Source organism: Armigeres subalbatus, chromosome 3 (genome assembly GCF_024139115.2).
Source record: "Armigeres subalbatus isolate Guangzhou_Male chromosome 3, GZ_Asu_2, whole genome shotgun sequence".
NCBI lineage: Eukaryota > Metazoa > Arthropoda > Insecta > Diptera > Culicidae > Armigeres > Armigeres subalbatus.
The window spans coordinates 81,689,483-81,712,540 of record NC_085141.1 but is presented as its reverse complement, the minus strand read 5'-3'; the positions used below and the strand labels follow the sequence as shown (position 1 = coordinate 81,712,540).

Sequence of the window (23,058 nt, the reverse complement as noted above, 5' to 3'; positions counted from 1 at the left end):
ACTTATTATCACATCAAAATCATCATTGAAAAATATAGAAACTTTTGTCAGTTGGGTTTTGCAAAATTCGGTTCTTTTATATTTCAAATCAATCATTGGAGAGAGGTGTTGAGAAGCAAAAATTTCAGTTGTACAATAGTTCAGTATTGAGACATTCATTCAAATTTGGGGAAAAGTAGGTTCACGAAATTCCTTGATAAACTTGAAAGAGATTGTCAGCTGTGATAAGGAAAATCCCTGCCCAATTCCGAGTTATACACGTTTTAGTTCGAAAAAAGCGCTCTGCTGCGAGGGAGCTTACCTCAGTTCTTAGTACATACAATGCTTGCACAAATACCATATAATTGAATCAAATTGAATCATATTGAATAACTCTGATCATTAAGGCTTATTTCAGGTTCATAAAATCGTCATGACAAGTTTTATATATCACTGTCTTAAAAAAGCTACGTAAAGCAATCTCAAGCACAAAACCCCTAATTAATCCACCTATCGGTGATGGTGCCTTTCTCGTTCGTTCAAAAGTGTTGAGAAATATGTAAGAAAAGTTTAAAATAACACAAATGTGTGGATAGGTCTTATTTTTTCAAATTTGTTTATGTGCATTATACAATTCCTCGCCGAACGCAACTTGTTGCAAGCAAATCGGATGGACATAAGTGCCAAAAAAAATGATTTTGTGTTTGTTGTAATAATGAAATTAGTATTTTGGCCATAACTTCCGATCCCATTGTCCGATCTGACCAATTTTTAATAAGAAACAATGGAACAGGATTTTGTTTTGAAACACATTGTTGCGAGCGAGTCGGTTGAGGATAAGTATGGATAAAAATGAGTGATGCATTTTTTTGTATGAAAAAAAATGTATTTTGGCCATTGCTTATGAGCCCATAGTCCTATCCGGCCAAATTTCAATTGCAAAGCAATGGGACAATGTTCCGCATCGAATGCAACCTGTTGCGAGATAATCGGTTGACAAAAAGTGATTGAAAAGACTTTTTTCCGTGTTTTGTATGGAGTGGCATCACTGTGTGTCACCACACACACGTGGGGCTAGAAATTTAATTGTTTTGGGATTTATGTTCTGGCTGTTCTGAGTGTGATGGATTCACGCCACAGCTGAACTCGTTCGGGGAGACATTTCGAAATTAACATTCCCACACGCGAATGTTTTTCCGATTGGCGATGGTAAATTTATTCATGGATCCTGGCGAAAGGATATCACCTCGGTAGGCATTCCATAAATCCCCCCCGCGCAAGAGAGAACGACTACAAAGTCCACCATCATGTCGGGGTTGGAAGATACATTTCCATTTTTTTTTGTTCCTGCTCCTGCTGTCATTCTCGTCTGGGACGGAAGAGAAGAGATATGTACTTTTTTTGGCTCGTTGTAGTCAGTCAGACATTCATTTTTTCGGGTTTCCCAGGCTCGCCGGCATACGAGTGGGGATACACATTTAAAATTTAAATTTTATTTATGAATTTATTCATGCTGAAAATTGTTTCATTTTTTCGCCCCCTTCTCTCTTGACTGAACACAGTGTGGCAGTTCTGACTGCGAAAATCCATTAGCTAGGGGAAAGACTCTGTTTTAGTTTTCTCATGTACAGATTCTACCCCCAAATTTGACTTACTTATTTTGTCGAGTCCGAAAGATACCTCATGTTTCGATGTCATATATTTCTAAGGAATTTCCTTCAAAAGCGCGATGGTGAATTTGATTTTGAGTTTTTTTTCATTTGTCATCCAATAATGAAAGACTTTGAAACCGAATTTGGATACACCCTAGTTTCCTCCCACATTTTTTCCTATGTTACGATCACCACATCGCGTATTCATTTGGTTGCACCATTTTCTTTCTGTCCGCGCCATTCCGAGTGAGCATTAGTTTATTCCGTTTGAAATTCCGCTTATCCACTGACACTCTTTGTAAGCGTGCAGATCGGAAAATATTCCCCAATTCATACAGGATCTGCGATCCCTGCTGTGCTTTTGGGGAGAAGTTAGTAAAAATGCAAAACCGATGCAACAATTGAATGCCAAATAGTGGAATGATGTGAGAAAAAGGAGAAACAATCCAACCTGTCAAGATGGTGCTTTTCTTGTGTAGAAATTGAAACGATATTTTGACTACCAATCGCTAGGAGATTTTTCATATCGATTAGGTATTTAAACTTCGTAACTTTATGTTGAAAAGTGAAATAAAAAATTCAAACAAAATAGACTTTTGTTAAAATTTATTGAAAATGCAGCAGAATGGAATTTGAAAAGGAGTGATAATGTGAACAAATTTACCCTTCCACCCTAACTAACAAGCATTACTTAAGTGAACAAGTGAGCATATGACCTTTCAGTAAAACCTTGTGAACAACACAACTGGTAAAACGTTAAACACAGGCAAGAGAAGCAATGCAAGCCAAAGAGTGCTGTATTTTTCCGAAATGGGATTGTAATAAAATGTGCATCCCGCAACGAATTTCCAACTCGCACATTTCCGAAAGCAATAGTAGTATGCCCAGAATTTATGTTACGATTGGGTGCTGGTCAATATTTGTGATAGCAAGGCGAACGATTCTTAGATTGTCCGGATAACGTTGGTTTTCAGACCTGAAATTAAATTGGATTGGATCTCCAGTTATAGGTTACTTCCCGAATAGAAAAGAGTTTCATATATTCCTGTGATATTCCGTTTTTATCACCCATGTGGTGAAACGATGGAGAGATTTTTTATTTTCAGATCTTGAGCTCATATCAGCATTAAGCACTTAGGCACAGTTATTAACAGAGAGGTTTCTAAGCCAAGTTCCCATTTTCGCTTTCATATATCATAAAGCCAACATGATGATACACTGGGGTCACTTACGCGGTTTTTACGCGACTTTTTTATGAGAATTTTTGGATTTGTGCGGTTTTTTAAGCGGATTTTCAAAAAGTTTTTCCTAAGCGATATTTCAAAAGAGGTCACAAAATACTTAAAAATCGGGAAAAAATATATTTTTGGTAAATTTTTGAAAATGTCTTTTTTACGCGGAAGTTGGTTTTCACCCGGTTTCTTAAAATGTTTTCAAGGGAAAATACTTAGAGTATATATTGGAAGAATGATAATTTCAAAAATCATTTGTATATCTCGAGACATCACTCGTGATCGATGAATAGAATTCGAAAATCGATGTTTGACGCCATTTTAGAATCCAAGATGGCAGACCAAAATTAGGGATAATGGCAATTTTGTGGGGATCTCAGCTACAAAACCAAGCAATATGGTCGTTGGAAAGTCATAAACCCTACTGACTAATTTTCGCTGAGACCGGGCCACTATTTGCACGAGGTTCTCAAAAATGCCTCATTCATAAAGAAAGAAATATCTTGACTCACCAAAACTGGCATAATTCCAACATTTCTCAACCGATCTAAAAGGACAACATATCGTTGGAAAATGAAAAAGTGTGACCTCTATTTGTAATAATAATATTTTTGGAAACTATTTTCTCGCTAGGTTCGCATCCACTAATATTGAATATTAATACATCGTTGGAAAACTTAGCCCGCGCCACCCAACAAGTTCACATACAAAATCGATCGGAGATGTCTATTGAGTTCCAAATTCGTTAATTTTGGTTAATTTCGAAACGAGTATCGGACAAATGAAGTAAATCGAAGCACTTCGATCCAATCGATTCTGCAAGTATAACAGCAGGCTGGCGCGTTTCATCCCAGTAAAAAAATCAACTTTTTTCATAAAGGTATAAATTTTTGTTTTTTGACTAAATCACTCGCGGTTTTCAGGAGCTTCTTCGTAATTATTTAAAGATTGTGTAGAGTGCTTTGAGTCCAAAAATCTCAGATGTATAATTTTTCTATCAAAAATATGAGACGCGTCTGTCGCTGATTTCATGGCTAAATTATGAAGAAAGATATATTTTAGTTTGCACAATCACAAGGCGCGTCTCGAAGACCGTCGGAAAATGGGTTGTGGTTTGCAAAATCACTAGACGCGTCTCGAAGACCGTCGGAAAATGGTTTGTAGTTACCAGGGATTTGGCCACCGCGAGTAACTTTTCGTTCGTCACCGGAGCCACCATTTCGGCCGCATCCATATTACCTTGCGGTGTAGGAGGCCAGGGACTTGTGGTTCAGGACGGGAAGAGTACCTCGATAATCCTCGCCAACCTATCCGGGGACTGTTCGGGGGGTGAAGAGCACCCTTTGGTCTTAGCCATCACTATCCTGGAGGCGTCACCTCCCGGATTCGCGTTGGCCTCTTTGCATAGGTTGTCGAAACACGCTCTCTTACTGTTCTTGATGGCCTTGTCAAAGGCCAGCTTCGCAGTTCGAAACACTTCAGGGCGGTCTGCTCTTTCATCCTCACCTTGATGGCGTCACCCGCGCGTGATAGGACAGCTACCAACGCATCCCCGCATAGACCTTCAGTGTTGGCATCCAGTCCCAGGGTCGCGGTGAAAACTTCGCCTTCGAAATTATTGGTTCTCCACCCACGGACCTGACAGGGATCCCCGGACCTCGTATGTTGCACGCCATAGTTGATCTTGAAGCGAATTGCTAGATGATCACTATGGATGTAGCCCTCGTCTACCCTCCAGTCCAAGTCTTGTGTCAGACCAGGACTGACAAACGTTACGTCAATTTATGACTCGACCCCGTTCCTTCTGAACGTGCTAGCGGAACCATCATTGACTAGCACTGCATCGAGCTTGCTTCGCTAGCGCCTCTAGTAACGCTTGACCCCTTCGATTGATGCAGCGGCTTCCTCACCCTCAGCAGAGGAGTGTACCATCACTTGGATCGGGTACCGTCCCGTCGTGCAAATAGCTGCCATCCTAGACTCGTCCGCCGTTATCGACAAGGACGTTGTATGGGTCGGACAGGAGGGCGACGTCGTTGCTCGACTCCGAGACCGACTGCCACAGCAGCTGCTGGGCAGTTTCACAGTGGTTAAGATTCAGCTGTGTTACTTGCACGGCTTATTCTTATTTTTCTCTCCGATGGTACACGAAGACCCACTCATCCCACTGTCTGGGCCCTTACAGTTGTAGGACTTGTGTCCCAACTCTAAGCACCGATAGCACCTGTCCACTTAAGGCGGCTGGAATTTGGTTACTGGGCATACTGACCAGCCGATCTTCAACTTCCCTCGCTCCATTATCTTTTTGGCTTCCGCAACCTGTAACCTAAAGTAGACTACCTGCGTGCCAAAGGGACCGCCTCTTAGGCGTACAGAGGCCTTGTCGATCTCTGTAATATATTGCAGTTTGTGAAACTACGGGGTGCGTAAGGATTACCAACGGAAAATGGTTTAGGGGAAACTGGGGTAATATGCACCCCCGGGGCAAAACGACCCTTTGGCATTTTTGAGTACATTTTCGGCAGTTTTTCGATAGTATTTACTACAGAGCATGTAGTTCGGATCTCGAACTACCAACTCCGTAGTAAACATTCTTGAAAATATTCCTGGAACACCGCTAAAAATGCCAAAAGGTCGTTTTGCCCCGGGGGTGCATATTACCCCAGTTTACCCTACAACCTAGAAAATCTCAGTCCTGCGAGCATTAATTTCAAATTAAATAGACGTTTGTGAAAATTTATTGGAAATGCAGCATGCAGTTTAAAAAGGAAAAATAATGTGAACGCACTTACACTTCCACCCTAACTAACAAGCTCAAGATACATTTTGTTAAGAAAATTATTTTGAGCTTTTTAGTGAAATGTCTTGAGTTGTCATAAATATCGAATTGGAGTTTGGTTATTTGCTTTGGTACTCTATTGACCATACTACCAATGTTATTTTAAACGCGCGATGATTGTCAATTTGACTCTAAGTTATAGTTGGGCTGACCATGGGCATGATATTTTCTTTTGAATTCAATCCCTGACCCCTCTCTAATACTCATGCAATGGCGGCATAAATAGATTTTTTCCAATTAATGAGAAAATGCTAATATCTAAAAAGTTGAAAAGCAGGCCAAGTTCCAGTGGGAATGTAGAGCCATTGAAGAATAAGAAAAAGACATTACTTTTGATTAAAAAATATACCCCTGAGATTTTTGGACACAAAGAACAATATAGCCTAACAAAAAATAGTTTACAAAATAAATCCAAGTTGGCATCCAAATTCAATATGGCTGCCTTTATTTTTATTATCACAAACTTAGGCCACACTCCTCCTCTTTCCAATGATATGCTGACCGATGTGAAGATCGGTTGAGCAATTTTGGAGTTATGACAGTTTTGGTGAGTCAAGAATTGACAAAAATCGAGGGGTCCACAAAAATGATTTCGTGCGTAACTAACGAGGGGTCTACCTTTCTGAGATATTTAACTCTGATCCTTTATATATCGCCGAAAACTCTCAAATAGCATAGCATAGCATATGTGATTGTACAAATCGTGGGTAACTATACAATGCTCAATTGAGCAATCTACTGTATATTGTCGCAAATTTGTACTTGAGATTAGTACCTTTTCCTATATAGTAGCAGTTGTATACCTGGCCACGTCCTTACAATCACGGAAGGAAGGGAAGGAATGTTAGTTCAACACCTACTAGTGAAGATGCAGGGAACCCTTACTACCTTCATAGATGTCAGTGGGTAAGGTGAATAATAGGGAGCTCTATTCGACAATATAGAGCGTTTGTCAATAACAGTAAATGCTGAAAAATTATTCAAATATATTCATCAATTTACTTACAAACCGTCCAAAGGAGGACAAAGTAACCTGGATCTTACAAATGTTTCCCATCATATACAAAACGATTGTACGACAATTCGCCGAAAACCAATTCCCCGAATTCAATTTCCCCGAATGCAATTTCCCCGAATAACAATTCCCCGAAAGTAACAATTCCCCGAATGTAACATTTCCCCGAATGCTTCTCTCTTCTTTTTGAGTGCAGCATAAAGCAATGGGTAGCAGCGGTGGTGGCGAGCAAAGGTGTAGAAAGTTGAAGAACAACCCAGGTTTCAGATAGGGGGAATGACGGCTTTGGCAGGTTTTGTTCTATTATTGGCAGGGGTTTTTTTATGTCTGACTATGCTCAAATTTGGCCTAAACATTCTTTGCATATCAAAGAACATTGTGGCCAAATTTCATAAAATTCGGTCGACAAAAACCCCCCTGCCAATAATAGAACAAAACCTGCCAAAGCCGTCTTTCCCCCTATGTGGAATGTGGAGCCATTAATAATGAAGACAATGCGCTGAAAGAAGGCAATGCTTTCTTAGAATGAAATCATTTGGTCGGTATAAGGCGAAGTAAGAAGATAATCCTTTCTTTGAAAAATAAGTTTGCTCGGTATGATGAACGCATTTGCCCGGTTTTAAGCAAAGGGAAAAGATAATGTCCTCTTAAAATGAACGCGTCTGCCTGGTATAAGACGACGGTTGTAGGAGATAATGCCTTCTTTAGGTGATAGCATCGCCCGGTGTTAGGGGAAAGGAAGTGATAATGTCTTCCTCAAATGTATATATTTTCCCGGTATAAAGCAAAGAGGATAGATAATCCCTTCTTCAAATGAGCTCGTTTGTCTGGAATAAAGTGAAAGAATGAGACAATGACTTCCTTAAATGGTGGCGTCTGCCGGTGTAATGCGAATGGAGGAGATAATGTTTTCTTTAAATAAACTCGTCTATCCTGTATAAATATCTGTCCGCAATAAGGCAAGAAGAGGAGATAATTCGTTCACTAAAAGAGCATGCTTGCCAGGTATAATAAAGGATAGATATGGAGCATTTATATGTTTCAAAACTGCTGCTATACTACACCGCACTTAACTAAGAAAATGTCATTCTAAAAAAACGGTATTCCACCAAAGGTCATACTGAAAAAGTTCTTCTTCTTCTTCTTCGATGGCTCTACATTCCAACTGGGACTTGGCCTGCTTTTCAACTTAGTATTCTATTAGCATTTTCTCAGTTATTAATTGAAAGCTTTTCTATGCCCGCCATTGCATGAGTATGTATCTTGTGTGGCAAGTACAATGGATACACTATTCAGGGTGTCGAGAGAGTTTCCAATCCGAAAACATTTTATACCGGACCGAGAAGCCATCTCCGGAAACCATTCTCCTTTGCTTGCAAGGCTACTGAAGAACCCATTTCCTTACTTCGTGAAAATGCCTTCTTTTAAAGAATGGATCATTATATTATTCCGGGCATATACACGGTAATAAAGAAAGAATAATAACATTCATTATTTGGGGAAACACATACTGAAGAAGGGACACAATTACGATTGCATTATTCCAAGCAGATGCATTCTTTTTGAAGATTCACCATTGCCTCATTCCGGGCAAACGCAATATTTTTGTTTACAAGGATTCAAATCCACCATTACCCTACATTTCTTAAGAAGGTATATACAGGACAGGAATTTAATTTCGAAGATGGAAAAAATATTTATCAAAACGCTTTCAATTGAAATTGCCGTTTGAGATTTTCTTTATTTTTTCAAATACAGCCTTTGTTCGACTATTTAAAAAAACTACATTGGAAAACACTGTACTTTGATATCTTTATAATTTAACACACATATCTTGGAGGATTAAAAACATATAATACTACCAAAGGATATTGAGCTGATAATTTAAAATAAGACACTCTTGAACGTATCTTTGAATGCTACTTTTATCGGACGCATACAGGTGATTGCGAAGGTGTGTTTGGAAGAAGTACTTTAAGATACTTTATTTTCGGGGAATAGTTCCATTCGGGGAAATGTTACATTCGGGGAATTGTTACATTCGGGGAAATTGCATTCGGGGAAATTGCATTCGGGGAATTGGTTTTCGGGGAATTCTCGTACAATCATACAAAACACGTTCAACCGCACACTTTTTCGCCGAACGTTGAAAACAGAACCAAAAACTCGGATTTTACGAATGTTCTAAATCAATACCAAATTTTCAAAACGATTTATCTGCTTTTGTAAACGAAGATTCAAACGTCGATTTGATTAATCTGAGAGCACACCCACGCAAATGAACACCATCAACAGTTAACAGAAAGCCCCATCTACGTGTGGATGGGGTTGGTTTACGTGGGCGTGCGCTCAGATTCGTCAAATCGACGTTTGAATGTTTGTTTACAAAAGCAGATACGCCGTTTTGAAAATTTGGTAGTGAAATCCTACCTGAAACATGTCCGATCACGCACCAATTGTTTACTCACTCGGCCGCGCGAACTATCTGCTTACTGAGCAGAAACACGACAAAAACAGGCGCTGACGACCGGGCAATGCAGAACACAATATTTCGGCCGATCGCGCGATCGTTCTGCTGTCCGAAACAAGAGCCAACACGCACGCAGTCGTCGAAAACATTCAAATGAACATAAATTTAAGCATTTTTGAGAACCTGGTGCAAATAGTGGCCCGGTTTCTGCGAGAATTACTCTAGGTACTCGGAATTTCATTGTACCGTCGTTGGGGGTGAGAATGGGTTAAATGGGGGTGAGAATGGGTCACTGTTTTAAGTACTTAGAATGCTTATAAAATATATTGATTGTATCTAAGGGCAATAAGGCTAAAATATAAGAGACCTTTTAGGGGGATTTTGCTACCCGACCTCCAGGCTGCCGGTGAGAGCGGTGACCCATTCTCACCCCCAGACCCATTGTCAGCCCCGATGGCGGTATAAAAAATTCAAGGCCATGATTGAAATTCTAAATACATCAGCGACACTCCAATCAAAACATCAGCGGCGGCCTGACGCCAAAAACTGTGGGTGGCGGTGCTCACCTTTATTTCCTATTGGATCGGTGGCAGGTGCTTTCCCTGCCTAGCTTCACAGAACTCGCTCTCAATAGATAACAAACAACGATAAAGGATAGGCAAAAACTGTTCCGAACCATAACAAGCCATGATAACAAATGTATCAAACTTGTGAAGACAAGTTTCGGGTACTTATTCAAAAGGAAGTATGTGATTTTGTAAACAAAGATTCAAACGTCGATTTGTTCAATCTGATGGCACTACCACCCTAACCAACACCACCAACAAGTAGCTTGGCTTCCCCTACCTGTCTGTGGTGATAGTTTACGTGGGAGTACCGAGAAGTTATGGTCTCGCTCATTTTGTGCTGGGGCCGCACAGCTGTGTAGAACAAGTTGAAATGCATCATCAGAACCAATGCTCTCCGCGTTTGGAGCTTTTTAAGGTGAAGGTGGGTTGAGTACCAAAACAAAGCTTTGAAAGTATTGGTACAATGAAAACTGTCATATACTGTAGTAGTATTGGTGTAGTATTTATAAAAAAGCAAATAATATTAGTAGGGTGGTTCAAAAAACGACCCAGCTCAACCACGTTCAATCGATTCCGCCCCATGCTCCGAGTGTATTCCAAAAGCCAATTTGAACAAAAACTGATTGGGCACAAGCCGGTTCAAGTTTGAATGAAAGCTAGTATGGGAAACTAAACCTTTCATTACACTGACTACAGTGCTTCTCTTCCAAACGCTGGCGAAAAGAGAACCCACATAGCTGAATGAAAACCGCACCTTGGGAAAGATCCATTGATTACGTAACGCAAAAAATAGCATTTTATACCCCGCTCACTCCCATGTCACACTTTTTGTGTGAAGTATCTGCTCCTGGTGCGATAGATATCACAGACAAATTCTGGCTATTTTGTTGAATTATACGTTTCACTGATGCTTTCTGAGAAGCCTAATTATCATGCTAAGGATTGGTAATCTCGAATAAAATCGACTCACAACTATCGGACCGACAATTCAATATGCATTGTCTATGGAGTCAAAGCTCTTGAATATTTCATCCAATCATATGGTCTCCCCCCTCGACATGGCCCAATGACGAAGCGCCACAATCAGAATAATGTAAAATTAAACCTCGCCATATCAACTGTCATACGAACCTGAAACGACCTGTGCACTGTAAGCCCCTATTCAAACCAGCCCAAACCATCGGAAGACACCCAGAATAAACATATAACACATAAAACATATTCGACTGAGCGTGGCGGAGCAAAATAATTTTTGAGCCACCCTAAATATTAGTTTGCTGCTGCCGCTGCCGGTGTTTACATTCGCTCCGCGATCAGTTTTTAGACGGTTTTTTCGATCAAAAATAGCAGTTTATATTAAGTTTTCGCTTCAAACAAGTGACTGATTTCAAAAATTGATGTTTAATTGGCATTCCATCAACATTTCGGGCTGCTCATGTGCGGAGAAGTGTGTGAAAACTTGATTTTTTCAATGCCCCTTGAGAAGAAGTGAAGTGCAGTGATAAGCCCACCAAATCGCGAACGGCTATTAAATTGGCACGAAGCTGCTGATTTATTCTATAATTCGAACCGAAATGCATAGGACTCTTCGAAGAAACATGTTAATTATCACGGGAAGTAAATAAATATGCTGTGAGCAGGTTAGTTATTTGAATATTAAACTTTTGTTCGATGCTGTTCGATGCATTCGAATGTTGGTGGGAGAGGAGTGCGGGAGGTGTGGTAACGACCTGTGGAAGGTCCGGTGCCATATTGACGGCCATCGTGGTACTCTTCCAACTATGTCCTTAAAATAAATTTATAATGAGGTATAGCCTCCCATATCAGTTCTTTATCATGACAGCTTGCGAAAAAAAGAGTCTCGTTTTGACCGTCATCCAGTGCGGTTGGTTTTGCGCTCTACTTTTGTGCGGTGTTTCGCGCAAAAATAGAACAATAGAACCTGTGAAGTGACCGAAACAATTGTGTAGTGTAATAAAATTAGTTGAAAAAGTGCTACAGCTGCTGGAGACGCGCGCATGTTCGTGCATGCCATGGTTGATCAATTGTTATCAAGGGCAATGCCCTTGCTAATATTTCATTCAAGCCTATGCAAATGCTCAAACATGTTCAGCGTCAGAATAATTGAGGAGAGGTAAGACTTTGATAAACTGTAAATATATTTAAACACGCACCCACACAAACGCACACACATTCACATATACACATACACAAATACACATATACATACATACACTGATGGCCATAGGTATTCGTCATATTTTCATTGTAATCTACAGGACAAATACTTTTGTCTATCAGTGTACTCACATACACACATATATACATATATACATAAATACTCATATACATGCATACATAAACACGTACATAATTTTTATTATATATTAGGTATTTATATTATTGAAAGCGTTTGGTACGGGAGGTCCACACTTTCTTCATTTCCCCTCGATTCCAAGCTATTGAGTGACTTCAGGTATTCCTTAAGCCACTCAATATCTAGGAGTCATCTTTGCGGTACATACTGCGTAGTTGGCCTGGCCAAAAAAAAGAAAAAATGACGGAATTCAGAAATCGTCATTTTCCAGGATGCTTTCAAGTATTGGCTACGCAAGTATGAGATTAGATTAGATTAGATGACAGCTTGCGAAAAAAAGTCTCTCGCGATATGCTACATATCGTATATGTATACAGAGATGGTAAGCGGGTAACCCCTCCAAGCAACTTTTGCAGAGCAACGTATATTCGTCGTTGCCAATCGACGATACCGGCAATCTACCGAAAAAAGAGGAAGAAGCAGCAATCGCAGTTGCCGCAGGTGAAACCGGAGCGGAAGTAGAAGTGCCCTCACGTGTTTATGAAGGGCGATCCGCCGTATTTGCGCCCAAAAATTCGCCAGCTGATAACGCTAAGGGGCTGAAATGTACTTTTCGGCTCTGCAACGAGGGCGTGAAAGTGATGCCGGCAAACATTAAACAAAGACCATCATCAATCCGTCGTGGAGTTCCTCGAGGTCTACAACTATGACTACACACTCAGTTTTTATTTCTGCAGCTCGGCAAAAATCCGCACAGCCGTGCGCCAGCAAAATAAATAACTTATATTCCGGCAAAAACAGCGTTTGTTAGCTGATTTTCGGCAAATTATTTGCTGATTATCAGCAATTTTGACAGAAATTTCGGCAAAAAACATGTTTGCTGGGGCACGGCTGTGCGATTCTCGGTAAAAGTTCAACATTTTGCTGAGATCCCGGTAAAAAAAAATAAGTGTGTACTACATTCATGACCACCCCGACACGAAGCCGCTCAAGGCTTTGCTGCGAGGATTCCACGACATGAAGAAGGAAGAGATTCAAGCAGAGCTTGAAAGTTGCGGACTGAAGCCAGTAGCCGTGCACAAGATCGCTCGTCATGACAAGACAAGAAGATATCGCGACCAGCTTTAGCTGATCCATCTGGAGCACGGCTTCACTACCTGGAAGGACCTGAAGCTGGTTGACGTTATAAATTACACCGTCGTTGACTGGAAGCAATATAGGCCAGTGCACTGTGACGTCACGCAGTGCACCAACCGCTTCAATTTCGGACACGGCACCATGAACTGTCGCATGAAGCCGCGCTGCATCTAGTGTGGCGAACCCCAACTGACTGACGAGTGCGACAAAATGGAGGTGGCCGATCCCAAGTGCACCAACTGTGGCCACAAACATCGGGCCACCACAAAGAACTGCCCAAAGCGAGACGAGTTCCTGAAAATCCGTAAGAAGGCTTCCACTATGACCCTTCCAAAAAAGAACCGTGTTCCTGTAGTCAACGAGGTGAACTTTCCAGCCATCCCGGCACCCCGTCATGCGATTCCAATACTCCCACCGTTACAACCACCCAAGCGACTGGCAGCAGCAGCTGCGTCGGTTCAAGCTTCAGCATCATCGGCACCATCCACCAGCGAATGCCCCCCGCTTCCTCCTCCTGGGTTCCGTCGGCAGTCGGAGAACGAAGCCGTCACATCAATTTGCTCCGCTCTACACTCCGGATCAACTGATGCCGATCTTCGCGCAGCTCGTCACTCGGCTGCGCGGCTGCAAAACTCGTTTTGACCAGGTCTTCACTCTTAGCATGTTCATCATTGAAAATGGTTGCTAGAGTGGCCCTGGTCAACTGGAACGCTTGCTCGCCAAAGAGCAAAGCAATTGAGCTGAAAGATTTCCTTGAGGAGAAGGAAATAGACGTGGCGTTCATCACCAAAACGCACCCAAAACCGGAGCTGAACGTCAACATCCCGGACTTTCGCATCGTGCGACTCGACCGGGCGACCAAGAGAGATGGTGTGGCCATCGCTCTTCGCTACAACATCAACTTTCGTCTGCTGCCAAGCTTCCAGCTGAGTATGATCGAGGCCATCGGTGTCGAAGAGACCATTTCCGCCGGTACAATCACACTCATCGCGGTGTACTGTCCAACACAAGCCAAAGCCGGCGATGCATCATCGGCTGCCCTTCGGAGGGACATCGTCAAGCTTACGTGGGGCAAGGCCAGTATATCATTGCCGGCGACCTGAATACCAAACATCAAGGCTGGGGCAACAGTCGTGGCAATCGAAAGGGCACCATCAGGTGCAACGGCTGAGTCGGTCCGGTGTCCACGCAACCCTTGACCTATACATAACCAACATAAACGACCACATCTCGCAGCCGAACGTTTACCAGGAGCTCAGTTCGAATCACTACTCGGTGGTGGCTCCTCGGTTAATCATCATCAGCTGTCCCGGCGAAACTATCATCGATTCGACTGGGGCCTGTTCAAAAACACCAGTTTTGCTAATTGTTTGATTTTAGAACGGATAAAATAAATAAAATTTTACAGTCTCAAAACATTTGGGGTAATGTACATAACTTAACATTTTTTGATTAACTACAACCCGAGAGCTATGCTCCAAAGAAAATCAAGGAGCCATTTCATTATAACTACAACTTCCCAAATCCTCCGAATTAATTTCTTCCGCCAGTCACGTTCGATAAATAGAAAATGTACCACTTATCTTGCGGGCACCAAAACTGCATATTGATTTAACCCCAGCAGAGTCACATCCTCGAGTCGCCTGAAACTTCCATTCCATATTGCATTCATTATCTGCATGCTTCCAGCGTCGTCCGGGAATGAACTCGGCAAAAGCGCAAGGAAAACTTTTCCCACCTTCCTACCTCAGGGACTGGCAAAGAAAGCGCATCGCTCTTCCCAGGGAACTCTCCGGTCATGATTGCCGTTCTGCACAAATTTCTGTGGAAACCGTTCGACGATGTGTGTTGGAGTGACAATCCGGAATCCTGCCATCCGTCGCGCTCTCGGTTCTGAGTAAACATTAATTCGATGGAATCCAGGTTGGAATTGTTCGGAAATGATTGCATGCCGTTTGCCGTTGAAACAGCCATTCTTGCTCTGGATTGCGCTGCAGGATCAACAGCTAAGGTAATGATGTTTGGATAATTGCTCCTCATGGTGGCTGCTCCTCCTGGACCGGTAATCCGACGGAAAGATGGAAGAGAGTTCACGTCAGGACCAGTTTCCGTAAGCTGCTGCCGAGACAAAGGAATCCAACTGGGAAGGAGGTCGCGTGAAAAGCGAGGAAGGTTCACTAGCTGTGGAAGACTAGTGCGAATGGAGCGGGGTGGCATCCAAGTTAATTAAAAATTCCTTCTTGCGAAAGATATTTTGCTCATGTGTTATTTGTAGCGATATTAAAGGCAGACGTTGATTCCAGGGTGGTGGGCGGCAACGCGTTGGCAGTACAGGTGAAAACGTGGTCTGGAAGTGTTGACGACGGGCTGACTCGACGCAAACGAGGGCTGTTTGCTTCCGAATCAAGCTACAAACAACCGGAAGCCGAAATTGTTTCTGACATCGTTTGAAGATTGAATATTCATGTGGCGCTCGCCAAGCCACGAGCCAGAGGTGGAACAGGTCGTAAAGTTTAGTTAAATTAGAAAACTCATTATAATTCGATGTAGAACATGGGACGGAGAGAAGTTTGCAAGAGGTTCAAGTGAACTGGAATATTGTTTACAGAAGCTTTGGTTTCCGTGTGATGCAATTAAATTATTTTTCAAGTCCTGGTTTCATCTGAAACTTTAAAAATTCAAAACATTAAATGAAAAGGTATACAAGCTGTATAACAGACGATCATAATTAAATAGTAACCGTTCTTAAAATCATGATTGCAACATAATGTGGTTTGGCAATATAAAACTTTTTATTATCTATGGAGCAGATGCAAATTGCATTTCTCGTTCAAAAAAGATGTACCGAAGAGTTATAGTTTCACAAAATTTTGTGGAGTCACGGTGACTATTCTACTAAAAAGCTCTAAATAGTTTTCTTTTCAAAATAACCTTTGATGTTATATACGAACCAGCCCAGCTTGACGAACTGAGTCTGTCTACCCGTGTGTATATGCGTGCATAAAAGCCAACAAAAACAACGTTTCATACCGTAACCCTTAACAGATTTTCTCGCAACAAGATGTTTCGACAAGCAATCCTGTTGTTACCATTAATTAATTCCATTGTTTCCAATTGAGAAAAAAATGAGTCTATGAGTTCAGAAATTATGGCTGAGATACTATTCTTATAACCTACGAGAAAGGTACCATGCTACGTGGATTATTCTGGATGTTTACTTAGTATTGATAGTCGCATAATTAAATACTTTACACTTTATTTATTGATACATATTATCTTTCCTCGCACCACTCGTTCTCCTTCCGGATTTGGTTTGTTACTTCCGGTGTTAAATCGTTCTTAATGTGAAACGTGTTCCTGATCTCATCTGGCGTTCTTCCCCTGATTAGGTTAGCCACCGTTTTGCATGTCACGTCCAACAATTCTGCGATATCCAAATAATTAGCGGCCAGCATTAATTGAAACAACACTCTCTGATCGACTCCTAAAAACTCCCGGTCCCAATCGCAGATGCCATCGGTGTGTCCGTACGGTTCGTCCGAATTGTCTAACGCTTCATCGAACTCGTCCTTGTGAAAATTGGCCCACTCGAGCACTTTTCGCAAGGTGGAGGCATTCACGTTCGGCAGCGGTACCACTTCGCCGTAGTTTTCGTCCATGCCCAGATCCTCTATCATGGTTTTGATGGTTTTTGAACATTTGGCGACCCGAATATCGACGACGAACACTTCTCCATCGGCAGATTGCAGTTTGATAGTTGACATTTTAGCTGGTTGAGGTGGTATATAGTTGTGTTCCAAACGGATGTAAGTACGAAATGTTACTGTGGTGATCCTGGATGGATCGATAGATTTTATATTTGGAAATTGGGTAAGAAACAAATTGATGAATGGGTACATTCCAAACTGGCGCGGGAGAAAATGTTCCAACACAAAATTGATGCAGACAGTAGTAATAGTTACCTCTTAGTTACCTGTTTGAAACTATGAATACATATTGGGTACAAACATGAAATTATCGATTTAGCTGAGGTAGTATTTGTCATGAAGGTTTAAGTGTAAAATTGATGATCTTCAATTTTCCTATACATCATAACTGATCCAAAATTATTTATCAGATATCTCACTTCAGGTAAACTATCTCAGCTCAAAATCAGAAAGAACACCTGTTAGAGCTGGTGTTGTACAAGGTAGTATACTGCCCATGATCGCATATAAGTAACATTTGCATTTCGATTGATTTTGAAAATCGCTTGTTATAAACTCAACCATTGCCACAGATAAGCAAGATAGTAAAGCCTATTCTGTTGTGAGATTAGATGCAGTAAATTGAGCTTTCTGAACGATTCACAGTTTTTTTACAAAATGAGCAAAAATACAAGTGTTACAAATATGCGATCATGGATAGTATACTAAGGCACATATTGCATAACATTTTTAATTCTAGCTTAAAACATTATTTACAGTCGGGATGACATGGGCCTTTCCGCCTTTGTGTAATTTGTAATTTCATTTTTAATTTATTTAGTCTACATCTAAACAGATAACACTGAATCAACAATTTGACGCCACAACACACGGTTTGAGGCTGCATCTCTCCATCCTCGGATACGCCCCACGCTCGCCAAGTCGTTTTGCATCTGGTCTGCCCATCTCGCTAGCTGCGCTCCACGCCGTCTCGTACCTGCCGGATCGGAAGCAAACACCATCCACCGTTGCTTTGATCAGTCTGGTAAGCTTCCCAGGAAAGCTGTTCTCGTCCATAATTTTCCATAGCTCTACGCGGTCTATACTGTCGTATGCCGCCTTGAATTCAATGAACAGATGGTGCGTTGGGACCTGGTATTCACGAAGGAATGAAGGATTTGCCGTACAGTAAAGATCTGGTCCGTTGTCGAGCGGCCGTCAACGAAGCCGGCTTGATAACTTCCCACGAATTCATTCACTAATGGTGACAGACGACGGAAGATGATCTGGGATATCACTTTGTAGGGGGCATTAAGGATGGTGATCGCTCGAAAGTTCTAACACTCTAGCTTGTCGCCTTTCTTGTAGATGGGGCATATTACCCCTTCCTTCCACTCCTCCAGTAGCTTTTTGGTTTCCCAGATTCTGACTATCAGTTTGTGCAGGCAAGTGGCCAGCTTTTCCGGGCCCATCTTGATGAGCTCTGCTCCGATACCATCCTTACCAGCTGCTTTATTGGTCTTTTGCTGTTGGATTACATCCTTAACTTCCCTCAAGGTGGGGGCTGGTTGGCTTCCATCGTCCGCAGAACTGACGTAGTCATCTCCTCCGCGGTCTTGACTTTCACTGCCTGTAGTCTCAGCGCCATTCAAATGTTCCTCGTAGTGCTGCTTCCACCTTTCGATAACCACACGTTCGTCCGTCAAGATGCTCCCATCCTTATTCCGGCATATTTCGGCTCGCGGCACGAAGCCTTTGCGGGATGCGTTGAGCTTCTGATAGAACTTGCGTGTTTCCCGAGAACGGCACAGCTGTTCCATCTCCTCGCACTCCGCTTCTTCCAGGCGGCGTTTCTTCTCCTGAAAAAGGCGGGTCTGCTGTTTCCGCTTCCGTCTATAACGTTCCACGTTTTGCCGGGTACCTTGCTGCAGCGCGACCGCCCGCGCTGCGTCCTTCTCCTCCAGAATCTGTCTGCACTCTTCGTCGAACCAATCGTTCCATCGAATTCGTTCCATATACCCGACGTTGTTCTCCGCTGCGTATTCCAGCAGTCCTCTTCCGGCAACGCTGCCTCGAGATGCTGCGCGTATGCAGTGGCGACATCAGGTTGCTTCAGTCGCTCTAGGTCGTACCGCGGCGGTTGTCAGTACCGAACATTGTTGATGACGGATAACGATATGTCCTGACGTCTATAATGTCAGAGAAGTGCCGTCCATCAATCAGAACGTGGTCGATTTGTGATTCTGTCTGCAGTGTCTGTGTTGGAAGTAGGTGCTGCGAATGGCCATATTCTTGGAGGCGGCGAAATCAATTAGTCGTAGGCCGTTTTCATTCGTCAGCCGGTGAGCGCAGAACTTCCCAATAGTCGGTCTAAACTCCTCCTCTTGGCCAACCTGGGCGTTCAAATCTCCTATGATGATTTTGACGTCGTGGCTTGGGCAGCTGTCGTATTCACGTTCCAGCTGCGCGTAGAATGCGTCCTGATCATCATCAGTGCTTCTGGAGTTAGGGCTATGGACGTTGATTATGCTGAAGTTGAAGAACCGGCCTTTGATCCTCAACTTGCACATTCTTTCATTGATCGGCCACCACCCGATCACGCGCCTTTGCATATCGCCCATCACTATGAAAGCTGTTCCCAGCTCGTGTGTGTTGCCGCAGCTCTGGTAGATGGTATGATTACCTCTAAACGTTCGCACCATTTATCCCTTCCAACAAACCTCCTGCAGCGCTACGATGCCGAATCCACGGTCCTTGAGCACATCGGCGAGTATGCGTGCGCTCCCGATGAAGTTGAGAGATTTGTAGTTCCACGAACCGAGTTTCCAATCGCTTTCCAATCGCTTGTAGTGGTCTTCGCCGATGGTTCCGGTCCGTACTCACTTGTTGATTGTTCGTTGCGTGAGTTTTTTTTTGGCTGGCTTGCAGGGCCTGACACCAAACCCCCTAAATTTCCGGAGGACCATTCCTCCTTATTTCCGGTGAACCATGATGCACAGTTTCACTTAGAGTCCCTCGCTGGCACTCGGACGATGATCAGCCGCCCCTAACATGGAGAACAGACACTGTTGTGAGCCGATCCTGTCATGGAAAACAGACGCTCAATAAGATTTGCACCTCCGAAGAGGAGCAAACCCCCCCTTCCCTGTCAGCATTCGACCATAGTTCCCACCGGGGTTGGTTACCCGATCTTCCCTAAGGTTGCTCGTATCCCGGCCAGCACCGCGGGGAGGTAGGGATAGGAGTTGCTATAAAGATATAAAATTAAACGAATTCTCACTCATTTTTTATTGATGTAAAAATATGTCAATTTGCATTTATTATTCCATTATTAAAACTTTAATTTCACACGATTGTGTAAATTTCAATCAGCCTCATTTGAATCAGCGTCAAACAACATGGTGGCAGCTTACGCAGACGAGTGTATTAGAAATTTAGAATTCATTCCGATTTCAACGGTTTAAACGTTCAAGCAAAGTTCAAGCAAACGTCAAAGCAGAGAGAAACTATTGGGCATTGCATAACGAAGTCCAGCGGTTACACGATTTAGAATGCACAGATGATGACGGTCGCTCGTCGGTAAGTAGTAATGTTAGTCCTCCTGGTTTCATGAGTACACGTCAGAATCCAATGAGACCTGGAGTTACACAGATTCACCCTGAAATGAGTTCGAGCTCCAATCCGCTTTGGAGTTTTTCCATTTATCTGGGAAGAATGCCAATTGAAAACATTTGTTAAATAAATTTACCAGAAAGAATAAAGAGCTCTCAGGAAGTTTTTTGATAAGTATGTAGAAAATACCATCATCACTCGGGGCTTTCATATTTTCAAATTTTCTAGTAATAGATCTCACTTAATCCAAATTAATTCCCAACGAAGGGTCAAAAACATTATCTTGGTTGAGAATGTCTTCGAAGCTCCGTGTAACCTGATCCTCTATTGGACTAGTGAGACCTAGACTAAAATTATGGGCACTCTCGAACTGCTGAGCAAGTTTTTAAGCCTTCTCGCATTTGTTAATAAAATTTGATTTCCTTCTTTAAGCGCTGGAATTGGCTTTTGAGGGTTTTAAGAATTTTCGTTAATTTCCAAAAGGGTTTCGAACTGGGATCCAACTTCGAGACATTATTCTCAAAGTTGGTATTTCTCAGAATAGCGAAACGTTTTTTTAATTTCATTTTGCAAATCTCGCCAAATTACTTTCAACGCGGGATCGCGAGTTCTTTGGTATTGCCTTCGCCTCACATTTTTAAGACGGATCAATAGCTGAAGATCGTCGTCGATAATAATGGAGTTGAATTTAATTTCACATTTAGGAATTGCAATGCCTCTGGCTTCGACAATTAAATTTGTCAAAGATACGAGAGCATTATCAATATCACTTTTGGTATCGAGAGGAATATCAACATCAAAATTCCTATCGATATACGCGTTATATAAATCCCAATCAGCTCTACGATAATTAAAAGTAGAGCTGATTGGATTATAAATGGCTTCTTGTGAGATTTCAAACGTCACAGGAAGGTGATCAGAGTCAAAGTCAGCATGACTTACCAATTGGCCACACAGCTGACTTGAATCCGTTAAAACTAAATCAATTGTAGAAGGATTTCGACAGGAAGAAAAACAAGTTGGTCCATTGGGATATTGAATAGTATAATATCCCGCAGAACAATCTTCAAATAAAATTTTACCATTGGAATTGCTTTGAGCATTATTCCATGAACGGTTTTTGACATTGAAGTCACCAATTATGAACAAATTCCTTTGCTACACATTGCACTGGAAAGGCAAGTAGGCAGCAATAAAAGAGAATTGTCCAAAATTTGTTTCAACAGAAACTCCCAAGGTTTCGAAAACTTTGGTTTCAAACGAAGAATATAATTTATGTTTGATACGTCTATTAATGATAATGGCGACCCCACCACAGGGGCTGTCAAGACGATCGTTTCGTTAAATAAAAGGAAATGACGGCTTCGGCAGGTTTTGTTCTATTATTATCAGGGGTGTTTTTGTTGGCCAAATTTTATGAAATTCGGCCACAATATTTTTTGATATGCAAAGAATGTTTAGGCTAAATTTGAGCATAATTGGTTATAGAAAATCTTCCTGACAATAATAGAACAAAACCTACCAAAGCCGTTATTTCCCCTAATTTGGATCTCTTTTGATGAAGAGTCCAGGTTTTAAATATGTTTCAGTTATAATGGCAATGTTCACATTATGAACTGATAGGAAGTTGAATAATTCATCTTCCTTACCCTTTAAAGAGCGGGCACTTCAATAATTTTTTTTTTTAATTAAGTACTTGGATACATTAAAACGAGGTCCAATAATAGTTTTTTGGAGAAAATTTGATACCAACCTGAACAGTTTAAGTTTTGGTATTTGCTTTGAACACTGTATAACCCCATAACATGGACATGGACATAACCCCCCCCCCCCCCTTGAGACAAAATTTTTAGAAGATTTTTTTCTCAAATAAAAAAAAAATATTGGAATCTTCTCTCACAGGGCAGGCGTCCTTGGCGTGACAGGTTCCACCACGATTCATGCATTTAGCATCCATGTGGCAATGTTTAGTAACGTGACCCCACTTTTGGCACTTACGGCACTGAGTGTGTTTTGGAAATTTCCCCCAGGCCTGCGGAAATGTTCCCATGTAACACGGACATTGGACATAATACAGGCCTTTTCCAAACTTTTCATATTATTTAGTTCACTTTTGTTGAACTAAATAAGATTTTTGAGAAATACCCCTCTGGGAAGTACCAGAGCGAGATTTCTTTCTCATCTTAATAACTTGGACTGGTGAAAATCCTAGTAATTGAGAAATTTCAATTTTAATCACTGGATTTATCATCCCTTTCAAGACGACTTTGAACAATCGCTCAGTTTTGTCGTCGTATGTGAAGAATTAATGGCACTTCTCAGTTAAATACTGAAGAAGACGTTTGCGATCGTCAAAGGATCCCCGTAAAACGCGGCAGTCACCCTTATTGGTCATCTGAAATGAAACCTTGATTCCCTGAAGGTTACTCAAATTCTCATTCCTAAAGCCAGAAAACTCGGCAACAGATACCACGATTGGCGGGATCCTTTGATTTTTCGCATGGATCGAGTCACATGGGCTATAGGTAGATTCGATTTCCTCAATTTAGT

The 23,058-nt window shown here is 41.9% G+C and overlaps 2 protein-coding genes across 3 annotated transcripts in view; both read right to left on the bottom strand.

Annotated features, from left to right (window-relative positions):
- Positions 1 to 23,058, bottom strand: part of LOC134225421 (uncharacterized) — an 850,799-nt gene that overhangs the window by 544,536 nt on the left and 283,205 nt on the right. The gene's annotated exons all lie outside the window — the stretch shown is intronic.
- Positions 16,450 to 17,034, bottom strand: LOC134219466 (S-phase kinase-associated protein 1-like). The gene has a single exon (XM_062698195.1). It carries the CDS (start codon positions 16,972 to 16,974, stop codon positions 16,483 to 16,485), a length of 492 nt encoding a protein of 163 aa, XP_062554179.1. The 5' UTR covers positions 16,975 to 17,034; the 3' UTR covers positions 16,450 to 16,482.

Bases quoted from the DNA above. Each gene is read 5' to 3' on its own strand.
- LOC134219466 (XM_062698195.1), bottom strand. From the start codon at position 16,974: ATGTCAACTATCAAACTGCAATCTGCCGATGGAGAAGTGTTCGTCGTC.